The sequence below is a fragment of the Charadrius vociferus genome, unplaced genomic scaffold (genome assembly GCF_000708025.1).
Source record: "Charadrius vociferus isolate BGI_N301 unplaced genomic scaffold, ASM70802v2 scaffold1039, whole genome shotgun sequence".
Classification (NCBI taxonomy): domain Eukaryota; kingdom Metazoa; phylum Chordata; class Aves; order Charadriiformes; family Charadriidae; genus Charadrius; species Charadrius vociferus.
The window spans coordinates 546,764-560,258 of NW_009650167.1; the positions used below are offsets into that span (position 1 = coordinate 546,764).

Below are 13,495 nucleotides of genomic sequence, written 5' to 3' on the forward strand. Positions count from 1 at the left end.
CTCTCCTGGTCTGTCTCACTTTTGAGGTTCACATTCAGAAGAACCCATAAGAGAAAGGCAAAAAGTTAGACTGGACAGTGCAGCAAGTGGCCCCAGAAATGAAGTCCGTACGGAGCAAGGAGTAAGTTTATTTTACGTGATATTTGGCCCGTCGCATGAAGGGGGCAGTCTGCTTGTAGCCAAAGCCTGAGCTGTTCCGTAACCACATCTGCTGAAATAGTTTGAGTGTCGGCTGGCAATGCCTGCACTTCGTCAAAGAGAACATTTAAGGAAGTTCAGTTGCGGAAGTGCTACGAACCGTGTGCTTCACAAGTACGACTCGGAGGAGTAGGTCCCTCCTGGAGAGACAGCGTGTGTGCATGACTGCCCACACGGGCATCTCAACCCATCGCAAGTTTTCCTCTAGGTGACCTTGGGCTGAGCTTCTCGTGCTTGCTTGGAGACCTGTTGATTTACAATGCAGATTCATCGGTCCTCTTCTGCCTGTCCCTGCCCCTCCTAAATTTGGCTGGGATATAAGAGGCTGTTTGCTTTCTGATGCCAACAGTGGCAATGGCAGAGAGCCCTGCCATGTGAGAGGCAGAGATAGAGGAGAGGGGGCCAAGGAGGAGCAAGCTGTGCAGCTGCTATTGCTTCTGGTAGCTGAGGAGCGCATCTGCGGGACAGAATGTCAATGCTTACCCCTGTTCTGCAGCCCCCGGAGGTGAAGGAGTATCTATCCAAGGGTGAGCGCTTCATCAAATGGGATGATGTGAGTACTGGGGTTTTTGCTTCGTTAGATTGCATGCATGGTGGCAGGGCAGATACCATGATTTGGTCAGGGTTTGTGGGGAGCCTGGGAACATGTGTTTGGTGGGGGGGACAGGGCATTGTGTGTCGTACCTGAGAGCAGAAATGACTGTATAGGGAGAGTGAACTAAGAAGAAGAGCTGAGGGCTAAAACAAAGGATGTATTGTTAGATGTATTGTTAGGGGTTGGTGTGGAAACTTCTGCACCTCTTGTTATTGTGGAGGCTGGACGTAAATGGAGTGTGCCACAGGGTCTGTGTCTCAGCTTCTCTGGTGTAGGACCCCGGGGTCCTGTCTCTGTTTGTGAGCCAGCCCTCAGGAAGGCAGTCACTGCTGGCAGCCTCCTGGGGGCCAGAGGCACATGCTGCATTCGAACATCTGTGGAGGAGTGTGAGGGGTAGGATTTACTCCAGAGCTGAGCAGACTCTCTGTGCTCTGCAAATGGAGAGGAAACCAGGCTCCAAGTTGCTTCCTCTTATGGCCTTGTTGCTGGAGTGGATCAGAGGGTGAGCCACGTCCTCCCATGCCTGCCCACGTCTGGGTCTGTGAGCTACCAAGCCCACAGTGCCTGAGCAGTGAGGGGTCTGTGCTCGAACAGTGCCGGAGCCTCGCAGGGTGCTGCAAAAAGCTGCTTCTCTCTCCATCTCGGTGTCCTCTTGTATCTTCAAAACACCTGGGTTTCAGTCTCTGTTTGCCTTTCATTGTGAGGGAAAGAAAGTGTGGAACAGCAGAGGAGGAGAGGAATGCAATAGTCCCCTTCTTCATTTTCTAAGATGATAAAAGTATTTCCCCTAGTAAATACCCACATACCTGAGCAAGAGGACAGCAGCTGCCCATCCATTTTGTCTGGAGTCGGAATTGTCTGCTATTGAGCATGAATGTTGATGAAATGGGGGGCAGGCTGGGTTATGATTATTCACCAAAATCTGGGGGAAACATTTGATGTGGTATTGCAAATGAGACGCATTAGAAGGAGCCTCCAGCAGCAATGCAGGAGGGATCAGTGCTTACTTTTGTGGGCGTAAGGCTGGAACAGAGTTTTAAGTCCCAAGGCAGTGTGTGCGGGGGAGGTAGATCCCTTGTGTGCAACATAAGCAGGGGTGGTCCAGCAGCACTGCAAAATGAGAAAGCAATGTAATATACAGCTGATGGAGAGGATGGATGCTGAGGAATACAGGTTGGGATGTGACCGGGCAGTTACTGTACTAGCTGTATGTAAACAGGAGGATGACACCGGCATATGGTGGAAAGCACAGCTTTCCAATTCTTTCCAATGGGGCCACTGACTGCAGAATGCTCTTGTGTCATCTTTGAATTTGAACAGGGATTTGGTTTCTGAGAATAACAGCAGCCAAACTTGTCTAAAATTGCTGCTCACTTTCTATGCTCAGTCCTTGGGGACCACTTTCCCCAAAACGAAGCTTTAAAGTACTTCACTGGAAATTCCTGGGATAGTTAGGTTCCCTTGAAACCCAAGATGAGTCAAGCTGGGCTTCCAAGGCTCACCAAGTGTTTATTTGCTGCTGCAACCATAGGAGTCAGGGAGCTGAAGTCCTGTGTGGACTTTACTCTGTCCCTGAGGTTTACATATTTGTAAACATTCCTAAAAGGTTGCCTGTAACTACTAAGTAGTTTACAGACTTGACCTCCAATAATAATGAAAGCCTCCTCCACAAGTGGGCTGTTCTGGTCCCACTGCTCCATCTCATCAAGCTTTCCCACTCTGCAGTTAGAGCAGGCTGCAAACGATGATGGCAAGAGCTCCAGGCTGCGGCATTGTTAGTGGAGGGTCAGGATAAAAGCAGTTCTTCAGAGGTCATGGTCCTGCATTTTTTTTGTCTCACTCTTTGAATTGACCTGGCCATGGTGGTGGTAATAGTTTTGAACTCCTTCCACGATATTTGAGGCAAAGGAATGAAGGTAGATCAGACTGGCTCCTTACATCACTGTACAGTTTGGGGCTGGACTGTACACTTCACTGTACCCAACAGTTTTTTGAGTAAAGCAAACTCACACTTGTTCTGTAGTGCCTGTACCGTGACCCGCATTTGTAATGTATTGTCTAGAGGGGAGTGCAGTAGTATCTCTGACAGGCTGCACTGTTCTGACCTGTCCCACTGAGTTACTTACAACATCTTGGGGTAAGGAGCAGCTCTCTACTGTGCTTTGTTTAGCATCCAGCAAGCTGGGGCTGCCAGCCAGACTGAGGAGGTTAAGTCCTGCTATGTGGATGATAGTTTATTTTGAGAACTGGCTTGGGAACCCTTTTGAAACCTCAGGTATGGCTCAGTGTCACAGCTCACCTCTTAAGCCGAGCAGACACCTATGGATTTGGCTCTATGCTAACTCTTAGCCCTCTATGTGCAAGCAAAAATGTTTTCTATCCTTGAAAGGTTATGTATTACAAGGTTTTACCAGACAACACTTGCTTTCTGCCCTGGAGTTGAACTCCAAGGTGAAAACAGCAGCCAGTTTAGCTGCCAGACCATCTTCTGTGGAATTCACCATTGCATTTGTTGCACGGAGCCACCCCTTAGGAATGTTTGCCCGCACCCCATGGCTGTCCATATCCCAGGAGGCCAGCTGTCAGCAGTCTTTATTGCAGCCTCAGCTAGCTTTTAAGAAAGCTGCTTTGGAGGAATTAAAGTTAATCTAGAAACATGGCACAATGCTCAATAGTAGTACTTCATGGCTTGTGGCAATGTGTTCAGGGAGCTAACCGAGAGCTCTGGAACATGGGCACGATGCTGTGCAGATCAGAGTTGTCCCTAGTACAGTGTGAGAAAGGCAGTAGTGAGTAAAAGGAGAACATACGGTGCACTGTGGCATGGGCAGTTTACTGTAATGAAGAATAGTGAATCTGGAAATGGAGGTCCCTGGAAATCCAGACACTCTGGAGTGAAGTATGAGTTCAATAAGACTGAAGAACTCAAGGCCAAGTGACAAATAAAACTTCCAAATTCCATTACTGGTTTCATCTCAGTAGCTGGGTATTTCAACTTCCTGAATTGAATTTGAAGCCTTCCTGGAAATGGCTGATAGGCCTTATGATCCTATCTTCTGTGGCACCCGAGGTCAAGTGCAGCGAGGAGTCATCTAGACTGAATGAGCAAATGGGCTGGCGCCCAAGCAGAGGCACCAAGCATTCTTTATCTCTGTCTCCAAAGAGCTCATGCTAATTCATCTCTTAGCACAGGCTTGCATGTGAGATGGGAATGGATGTTGTCTTGAAAATGTCTGTGAAGTTGTCCTTAACTGAAAATGCAGAAGCAGTGTAATTACGCAGAGGCAACGTACACAGCCTCACAGCAGCCCGTGTCTCCTCTGCAGCGTACGCCTTGCTTCTGAGCTCCCTGTTGTATGCAGTTCAGAATCAGCATCAAATTATTTCATGTAACTTTGTGTCTTTAGCATTGGTGTTTTAAGTAGCTGCTTCTTTTTATAGTCTGTGTAGAGCTAGTCTGTGGAGTTTAAGAATCACCACCTAAAGCAGACTCATGTGCTGTATTTGATGGACCCCTCCTTGAACCCTTCCTGACTAGGCCCCATTCTCTATGAAGAGAGCCCAGATGACTAGCGTGGGTATAGACTTCTGGATGGTAGATGCCAGGGATGAATGCTGTCTCTGCTTGGCCTAGGCTCCTTCTGGAGCTCACAGAACAAGAAGTAGGTGCCTTGGAGGGAAACAAACAATTGCATCCATCTACAGGTACTTTCTTCTCTTAATTCATTGTATAGATGCTCCAAGAGAGTTGTTCCAGCCAAATGCATGGTGTTAGGTAAGACCCAGGCTTCAGCAGAGATCGGCTTCCCTAGTCTCACACTGTTACTCTGGAGATGTACTAAATCATCTGGTTCATTTCCATAAATCAGAGGATGATTCACCCGACTGGGTCTATATTTGAACTGGGAACCTTATGTCCCATGTTCTCCAAGTCATGTAAGGTGCTAACCTTCTTTCTTCTGTGTTTGGTGGTTGGTTGGTTTTTTCTTTTTTTTTTTTTCCCAGGAAACAGCAAGCGCTTCTCCTGTTATTCTTCGAGTGGATCCAAAGGGCTTTTACTTATATTGGACCTATCAGAGTAAGGTAAGTGCTAAGACTTCACAGCTTGGTCTCCAAATAGCCAGTTCAAGTTTGTGCGAGATTAAAACACCATAGGTGCTCAAGTTCTGCAAGCTACCACGTGCATTCCACTGAGCAAGAAACTGTCTGCAAAGCACCTGGGAGTCTTGTGCTTATTCAATGGTAGATTTGTCTTCAGACTTCCAGAAAAGAGCAGGAAATTAAGCTGCAAACATGCCAGAGATGAGCATGGCCTTTTTGTGCTTGTCACGCTGGCAGTCTTACACCTGCAAAGTTCATGAGATGTGCTTCAAAGGACTTCACAGAGAGCAATGGTATTGATATTCCTATTAGTGAGCATACTAAAAGATTATCCCAACCAGTGCAATGTTGCAATTGGAAAGAAAATGGCTGGATGTATGCAACTAAATGTGTGCAGCTTCAGCTAACACGTACCTTATATGCAGCCTGGTTGTAATTAACTGACTTGTTGGGGTTTTGGAGATTTTAATAATTAAAAAAGAGCAGTGACCGTAACTATGTAGAGACTGCATCAAGTCTGGAGAGTGAGTTGTGGTCCTCTCAGGCCAGGGTGGTGTGTGCACATTGCTGGAGGTAAACTGCAGGACCCTGGCTGCTGGAGCAGAGAGAAGCGCAACAAATTTAGGAAAGGGAATTCAGTTCCCCACTGATGAGTAGCACCAAGGGGTGGAGAGATCTGGCTCACTGGAGGTGGAAGGCTGGGCTTACTTCTGCTTTCCAGAGCAGAGCTGTGGTTCAGCTCTACTTCCTCCTCGTGACCTACATGCTGAAGAGGCATGGTAGATAAAGAGACAGAGACCATAGTACTACACAGCGCCCTGGCCAAGAGACCTGATCTGTTTTGGTGAGCTCTGCCTTCTCGGAAGATTGTGCCCCAGTGCCAGTGGGGGAAAGGCACTGTCACACAGCTGTATCCTTCAAGAACACAATGTCATGAGGATGACAGAAAAACTGTCATGTTCCTCTAGGAGACGTGCTCTCCTTTCAGCTATCTCTGTCACTCATTCCCCTTTCAAGGTCCGCTCCTGGCAGTAGAATTTTTGCTGTAAGGGTTCCAGCCAGACAGCAGGAAGAAGTGGTAGCACTGGAGGAAGTGCACAAAATGGGGCAAGGGGAGCTGTTACCACCCATCAAAAGTGAGATATTTCATTGGGTTGGTGGCACAAGGGATTTAATTACCTGGGAAAGGGGCTGAGGTAAGGAAGCATAGCTGACATGAGGAAACCCAGACTGGGGGGGTGTCTCATACTCCTGGAAAATGCCATTGATTAGTACCTAAAATAAACTATAAACAAATTTGAGAGCTGTGGTGGAGTAACAGCCTGGTTTACATTCTTGGGGAAGCACTTGTGTGGCATCTTCCCTGTTCTCTGAGGGAAGCTGCAGACAGTGTGAGCTGGCAAGAAGGGTGGTGGGCAAATGCTGGCTGTCAGAGGGAGCTGGGACAAGCTCGCAGAGGTCACGTGCAGTCTGGCGTGAGCACAGCGACCAGGGACAAGAGATGGGCTGATACAGAGCGTGGTGGGGTATGGTCAGGAGTTTGTTGAATTTGTGTGGCTTATTAATCTTTGGCTGACTCCTCTTAAGATCTGCTTGTCATGAACAGCAAGAAGAAAAACTGCACTGTGTTTGCACTAGGGATTCAGAAAGGAGTGGGATTAGAAGTAAAAGTTCCATCCCGCTTGACAATAAAATGGGGATACAGCCAGAAGATGTGGTATCCACATTGTTCCTTATTGTGGTCTTGGAAAATAACATTATCTGCTGCAACAAGTATAATTTGTTCTCCAGATCCACGGTGAGCAGGCAAATTAGTAACAGAGGAAGGAAATTCAGGTTGGATATTAAAAGAACAAACAAAATAAACATGACAACTAGCCAGTAGTGAGGACGTGGAGTGGGCTGCCTAGGGAAGGTTGTGGAATGTCCTCCGTGGGAATTGCTTCAGAACAGATTAGGTGAAAGTCTGCCGGGAGTGATCTGGGGAGAGGTGGTCCTGCCTGCCTTCCAGCTTAGCCGGTCCATGTTGAATGCGTGGAGGCAAAAGGCAGGCTGAGAACATGAGTGGGTTGTATTAATGCACGGACTGTAACTAGGGTAGAGGGGTAGAGTTTCCCCATAGAAACCTGTATGCATATCATATGCTCCCTCTCATGGCAGTCCCCACCGAGCCTCTGACCTTGCCCAAAGAGCTCAGTGCTGCAGGCCACCACTGCCTCCACACCAGCCATCCTGCCAGCTTGGTGGATCAGCAGCCGGTGTTTCCCTGCCTGCATTGTTCCTGGTGGGAGAGCTCTTCCCCAGTGAGGGGTGCTGGCAGAGACCTGCTTCGCAGCTTGTCGGGGCTCTGCAATGGATTTCTTTCCTTACTCTTTTCTCTCTCCTTCATCTTACTTGTTCTTGTTCTGTTGTAGGAAATTGAAATTTTGGATATAACCAGCATCCGAGATACCCGAGTAGGGCGATTTGCCAAAATCCCCAAGGTGAGTGCATAGCTTCATTTCTGCCGGTTGTTTATATGGGAATGGCAAGGCTGCCTAGGGCTTTGGTGTAGGCTGAGGCGGTTAGCCCTGGCTTTCTGTTACAAGTCGGTGGAGAGGACCCTGTCTCCTTACATCACAACTACATAAATATAGAAAAGCCATCTTTACTCTTGTCTCTGAACTCCCCAGGAGTCCTCTGTGCTCCCAAAAGAAAGGCACATCCAGACTATGGTCCATGAGCTTGTTGGAAAGAACATTCCAGAAAGCTAGGAAAACAATTCCTCTTCTAAGTGCCCTCCAAAAGGCCCATTTTCTGTTGTGCACAGCGGCTGGGTTCTCCCCTCTGCCGTGCATCTGGCTGGCTTTAATCCCTGCCTGGCCTCTACGCTTACTGGGCGACACAGGGAAGTCCTGCGGGGGACTGGTGGTGCTGCTGTATTGAGTCACTGGAGCTGCTTCCCTGTGCAAAGACGCACAGGCTGGGTCAAGGCAGCTACAAACCTGTCGTTACAGTGAGATTCCTATGCAGTGTGTGGTGGAATTTTTTCCCTTTAAAGGGAAGAAAATGTAGTTACAGAAAAACTAGCGTGTTTTTTTTTTTCCAAATAATTTTAAATTGTCTCCTTGCAGGGTGGCAGACTAAGGGAAGCACATGATTATGGCTTTGTTCTTGGTTTCAGTCATAATTTAAGCTTCCTGCAGCAAAGTTGTCCTTGTTAGGACTTTTTTTGGGGGGTTGTTTTTTGTTTGTTTTTAACTTTTCCATGTATGGAAAAGGCAAGAAGAAAATTGAAGTAAAGCTAGACTTTGAAAAGGAAACAAAGGAGTAAAGATAATGGCTCCATGTGGTAACATAGGTGATTCTCAGACTAACACAAAAGGGGAAGATTTTGCAATATACACTGAGAGACTCGAGCAGCCTCTTTGCGTAAGTAGTACGGCTGTTTTCGTACTACTGCTGTGAAAATGTCTGTTCAGAGCTCCCCAAGACTAGTGTTTCTCAAAAGAACGTAATGAGGTGGGTGCTAAAAGCACAGCGGAGCTCAAGAACAGGACACATCACATACAATTCTTAAAAATTGTAATTACTTCTGAGAAACTGTTTTTTCTTGGAAATTTACTAGAATGAAACATATTTGAGTTTTCAACAAGCCTAGAACTTTGTAACTTTTTTTATGGGAATAATGTTTGAAAAAAAGCTCTCTGATTTTTATTTTTTTTTTATTTGCAAGAATAAAGTATTTGGCACTGGTAGAGCTGGGTGCTGCACTCCAGATGGAATGCGCTAAGGAAAAGGCCAACTTAAAGGAGAGGCATGAGATATACGGGGTGCTAAACTTCAGGAATAACCTGTTTACAAAATTAATTCAGCTTTGATATAGATTATAAATCGATGATGTAAAGTACTGAGGCTGTAGGTGGATGTCCTCCTAGTGGCAGCAGGCAGGAGAAAAATGTCCTCGATTTTTAGCAGTTAGTTAAGGAAGACTAATTGGAGAGTACCAGGAGAAACATGCCAGCACAAGTGCAGTGTTAGAGTTGCTTCTAGACAAAAGGAATTTCTACTCAAACAGCATCTTTCTGAGCTGTTTTTAATCATCTTTTAATGAGCCCTTGCTCACAGACAAGCAATTGCTCTGGAAACAAGGCCAACTGCAGGTTTTTTTAAGAGTAATTCACAATACAGTTTTGGGATGACCACATTCCATATCCAGAGAAAAACTAAAAACACCTTTTAAAAGAGATTTTTGATGAAAGCACAAAGAAGTTTGTGAAAAGAATGAGGAAATTCATGAGCAGTACCAGGGTAGCAAAAAGCAAAAGAGGAAAGGGGAGCAGTGACTATGTTCCAATAATTAGCTCTAAAAATCCTTTCAATAAAATTGGAAAGCAGCCCATGTGAGTCCCAAAATAAGGGAAGGCTCTTAAAAAAAAAAAAAAAAAAAAACCCAACAAAACAAAAAAAAAAAAAAAAAAAAAAACCCAAACAAACAAAAAAAAAAAAACAGAATAAGAGAGGACATCTTTGCATGGAAAAACTACTGGAAGATAAGAAAAAGGTCTCTTGGGAGAAGAGAGAGAACCAGTAGACTCCCAGAAAGATCCGTGCTTGGGCCTGTGACATACTGTGTGTTTGTACGTAACAGGCATATAGAGACAACGCAAAGTTTGCCAATGGTACCAAGTTATTTGGGGTAATAAAATGAGTGCTGATTTGTAGAAAGACCTTGAATTGCTGATTTACTGGATGATCTAGTAAGTGATAAAAATTAGTACAGATAAGAATTAGCAATGCACACAGAAGAAGAAATAAAGATCATAACTTTCTGTAATAACAGGCTGAGTTGACTGTTGCTACTCAGAAACAAGATCATGAGGGTATGGTAAAATACCAATGCACTGATCAGTAATACTTGCTCAAAAAAGTTGTGTGTTAGGAATTATAAGGAAGGAATTAGGAAATCGTGCCACTGTGTACACCCTGAATGCACCCATATTTCTGTGCATTTCCAGTGTCCTCATCTCAAATGAGACAAAGACTTGGAGATGGTAGAGAAGAGCAGCAAGATTAATAAAAATGAAATGGCTGCAGTAGGAGGAGCATGTGAGCAGGCAGGGACTGTAGTCTGGCCAAAAAAAAATGATGAGTGGGATGTAGAGGGGTATGGTAGAGTGCTGTAAAATCAGGAACTGAATGGAGAAGATGAGCACAAAGTGGTTGCTCAGTGTTTCTTCCAGCGTGAGTGCTACACATCAAGTGGAATTTTCCAAAGGCAGGTTCAGCACCAGCAGAAGGAGGTGCTGCTGTTACATGTCATGTCGCTGTGCTGTGGGATGCCTTCCTGCACAAGTCATGAAAACGTACGCGAGTTTAAAAAGTCAGGACAAGAAGGAAATGCCCTTTGAGGGTTATTAAACACAAGCTAATGCCTCTGGTTTAGGAAGTTGCTGAATTGTAAATTGCTGGAAGCTGCAGAAATGTGTTAGAGAAGTATCGTTGCATTTGCCCTGTTCTACTTTTCCCCAGGCATCTGGATGGATCTGTGCTCTGATCTGGTGTAGCTGGTGTATTCTAGCCATCGTAATAGGCCAGAGACAGCATTTTACAGTCCTGGGAAACGGCTACAGCTCATTTTTTTTACAAACAAAGGAGCAAAGGTCAAGCACCAAGCGATTTATTAAGTATTCTACACAGGCAGAAGTGATGCACTTCATGACAACCTCTGCTGTGCTTTTTGAATTCTGCATTTCACAGAGACCCATTTAATATAAGTCCTCTTTTCATTTCAGGGCATTTTCTGGCATTTCTATGACAGCATGTAGTAAAAGGCACTAGGCTGGCTCCTTATCTGCCTTTCTCTTATGGGATGATGGGGAGTCTTGTGTGGGCACTGAAATGGCCATTGAACCAAAAGGGTGGGAGAGATGTGCTATCCAGTCCTGGAAATTTCTTATTTCCACATAGCTGTACTATCCCCGGCGCTTCCGCAGGGCTTGCTTAAAGCCCTCTGTTGCGTGTTGACTTGGCTTTCCTGAGAACAGAATTTGCTCAAAGGAATGCAGAAAACAGTGACAACTTCTCAACATGAATCACCACACCCTCCACATAGGGCAGCTACATCTGGTGCATTGGTACAAGAAGGTATAAATATGAAAAACTGCTGTGACAAAGCAAAGATCTGTTAGAGGTGAAGGGCAGAAGAATGACAAAGGGTGCTGTCTGCCCTGTTACAAAATAATGGCTTGGATTACTTGTGGGATATAACTGCTGAAACTAATACAAACGGTTACTTGTTTCATTGGCTAAAAGTGGAGGAGAAGGGGCTAACAGATTATGTTTAAGACAAGAACAAGATCACAGCTGTTGGAAGAGCAGGGCTAACAGATTATGTTTAAGACAAGGAGAACAAGATCACAGCTGTTGGAAGAGCTTTGGCTAATACCAGTAAAAAATCAAGCATCCTTTTCCCCCCCTCTCCCCTTCCTTGTAAGTGACACCATGGCAAATTCACAGCCTCTCTCAAGCAAAGCCTGTGGTTTGGTTTTTGTACTGAATGGTGGCTGAAGGCATATACAAGGAAGGATGACAGTGCTTTATTGAGGGCATCTGCTATCGCTTTCCCTGCGAGGTTCTGTGCTCTTTCTGGCTATAGTTTGAGCTGCTCGAGGGTGCAATGTGCCCTGAGCTTTTCAGAGCGCTGTAGGTGAAATGAGTCTCCCTGCTAATGGGTGGTTGTACTGTGGATACTGGGAGTTACCTGCTTTCATAACGCTTTCGCGCTGCTGCGGAGCAAGAGGTTTGGGGTTTTTCTTTGTAACCTCTCTATGCACAGCAAGAAGAATAACACCAAAGTGCCCATGCAGAAACCACTTCTGAAAAGACCTGCTGTCATACGCGCTCCCTTGCCAGTACAGGTTTGTGTTGTCCCTGCAAGCTGGCGGGCAGGGACTGGTGGGACCCTTTCCTGCCACTGCCCAGTGTTTAGGGAGTAGACAGCCTGTAGTGCCCAGCACAGTACGCCTGGCATTGAAAAAGGGACAAGTCACTAAGGGCTGGCAGCAATAGGAGCCACCTCCCGATGAGAAAGGCCGCTGCTGTTTGCCCCAGAAAGAAATGATTCCTGGAACCAAGCCCGGCTGGAGATGAGGGACAGCCATGCTCTCCGTGAGAAACAGTCTCCTCTCTTCTGCCCCACTCCCAGCGCTTGCCTCCTGGCACGTTACACATAAGCATGCACACAGCCCTCCAGTCCTCCCATGACTCCTCTGCGTGTGCAGGTTTCCCCTTCTCTCCCCTTTTGCTTTATTTTCTTTGAGAGCTACTCAGTGTTCTGCAGTGTTTTTTCTGGATGGAATTTTTTTTTTTTTTTTACAGATAGGGCAGAATGAACTTTGGCACATGTTCAAGAGTAATAAAGATAAGAATTAGCAGGGACTTTGAACACAAATGAGACAAGATAAAAAGCTATTGAATGTAGTTCAGCAGCATGCCGAAGCAGATCAAGATGTTATTTACAGTGCAATTCAGTGTTTTCCTTTGAGTAACAAGGAACAATAACGGCTGCTCCTTTTTGTTGGGTTTGTTTTTTTTTTTCTGATGCATCAAGACCCTGGAACACTGTCAGAGAATGTAATAATTAGGACCAAAATACATGATGTTTTAGGCCAGACTGCTGGGCTGTTGGCTTCATCTTGAGTTTTGTTTAGACATTTCAGCACGCATTGGCTTCGTAACAAGCATAATTTTTCATAAAAACAGAAGCTGTATTTTCTGATTGTCATGATTATAAAACACTTTCTTCCTCCATACTCATTTTGTTGTTATTGAACCCAGAGATGCAGACTCTGAACTAAACATGTACAAGGGAGAAAATGGTACCAAGGTATTTCACACATGGTATTTTAAGATGATAAAGTAGGAATGAGGCGTGTTTAGGAACCACCAGTGCAGGGAGCACTCACGTTGCACTCGGGGCTGAGCAGAGGGCTGAGCCATGGACTATAAACACGTCGTGGGTGGGCAGTTACTCTGCCGCATCGCGGGGGGAAGGCGGCAGCTCTGGGGATTTGAGCATCATCTTGGCGCTGTGCTGGGGACTCAGCAATGGGCCTGAGCACAGGGTGGAACTAACCTGAGTCCGAGGTTCAGGCCTCCAAATAAGAGTGATCGTGAGAAGCCATATGGAGACAAACTGATATGTGTGCATGCAGGAGAAAAGCGGGTAGAAGCCTGTGGCTTGCAAAGGATTTATAAATAGTGGAGCAGGGGCCAAGCAAGGAAACAGTCACATCTGAATAACGGCTTTTTGCCATGCTGGGCCCTCCTGCCTCTTCCATCTTTCCGCAGTGTAAGCTCGTAGACCACAGGGACAGAAGTTACTGAGGATGCACAGTCTGCATCTCTCCCTCGCAGCCTGTTCCTGCTCAATTCCAGAATGCCGCTGGTTATTTTGTGCCATGTGAATCTGTGTGCTGCTGCATTTTCCGGTTCCTTTAGATAAGACAGCAAAGAGAGCTGAGAGTGCTTCATCTGCGTATTTTTTTTCTGCCTTGTCTCACTGCGATGCTTGGAGCAGAGGCGGGCTGGCCCCATGGTGCAGACGGTGGCAGGACAGCC

General features: G+C 46.0%; 1 protein-coding gene across 1 annotated transcript in view; it reads left to right on the top strand.

Moving 5' to 3' along the window:
- The first annotated feature begins 667 nt into the window (after nucleotides 1-667).
- The window catches only part of PLCB2 (phospholipase C, beta 2), a 51,689-nt gene continuing 38,861 nt past the window's right edge, over nucleotides 668-13,495 (top strand). Inside the window, exons 1-3 of the mRNA XM_009892428.1 lie at nucleotides 668-751; nucleotides 4,799-4,876; nucleotides 7,309-7,377. Coding sequence (XP_009890730.1) covers nucleotides 668-751; nucleotides 4,799-4,876; nucleotides 7,309-7,377 — 231 coding nt within the window. The remainder of the gene's footprint in view (nucleotides 752-4,798; nucleotides 4,877-7,308; nucleotides 7,378-13,495) is intronic.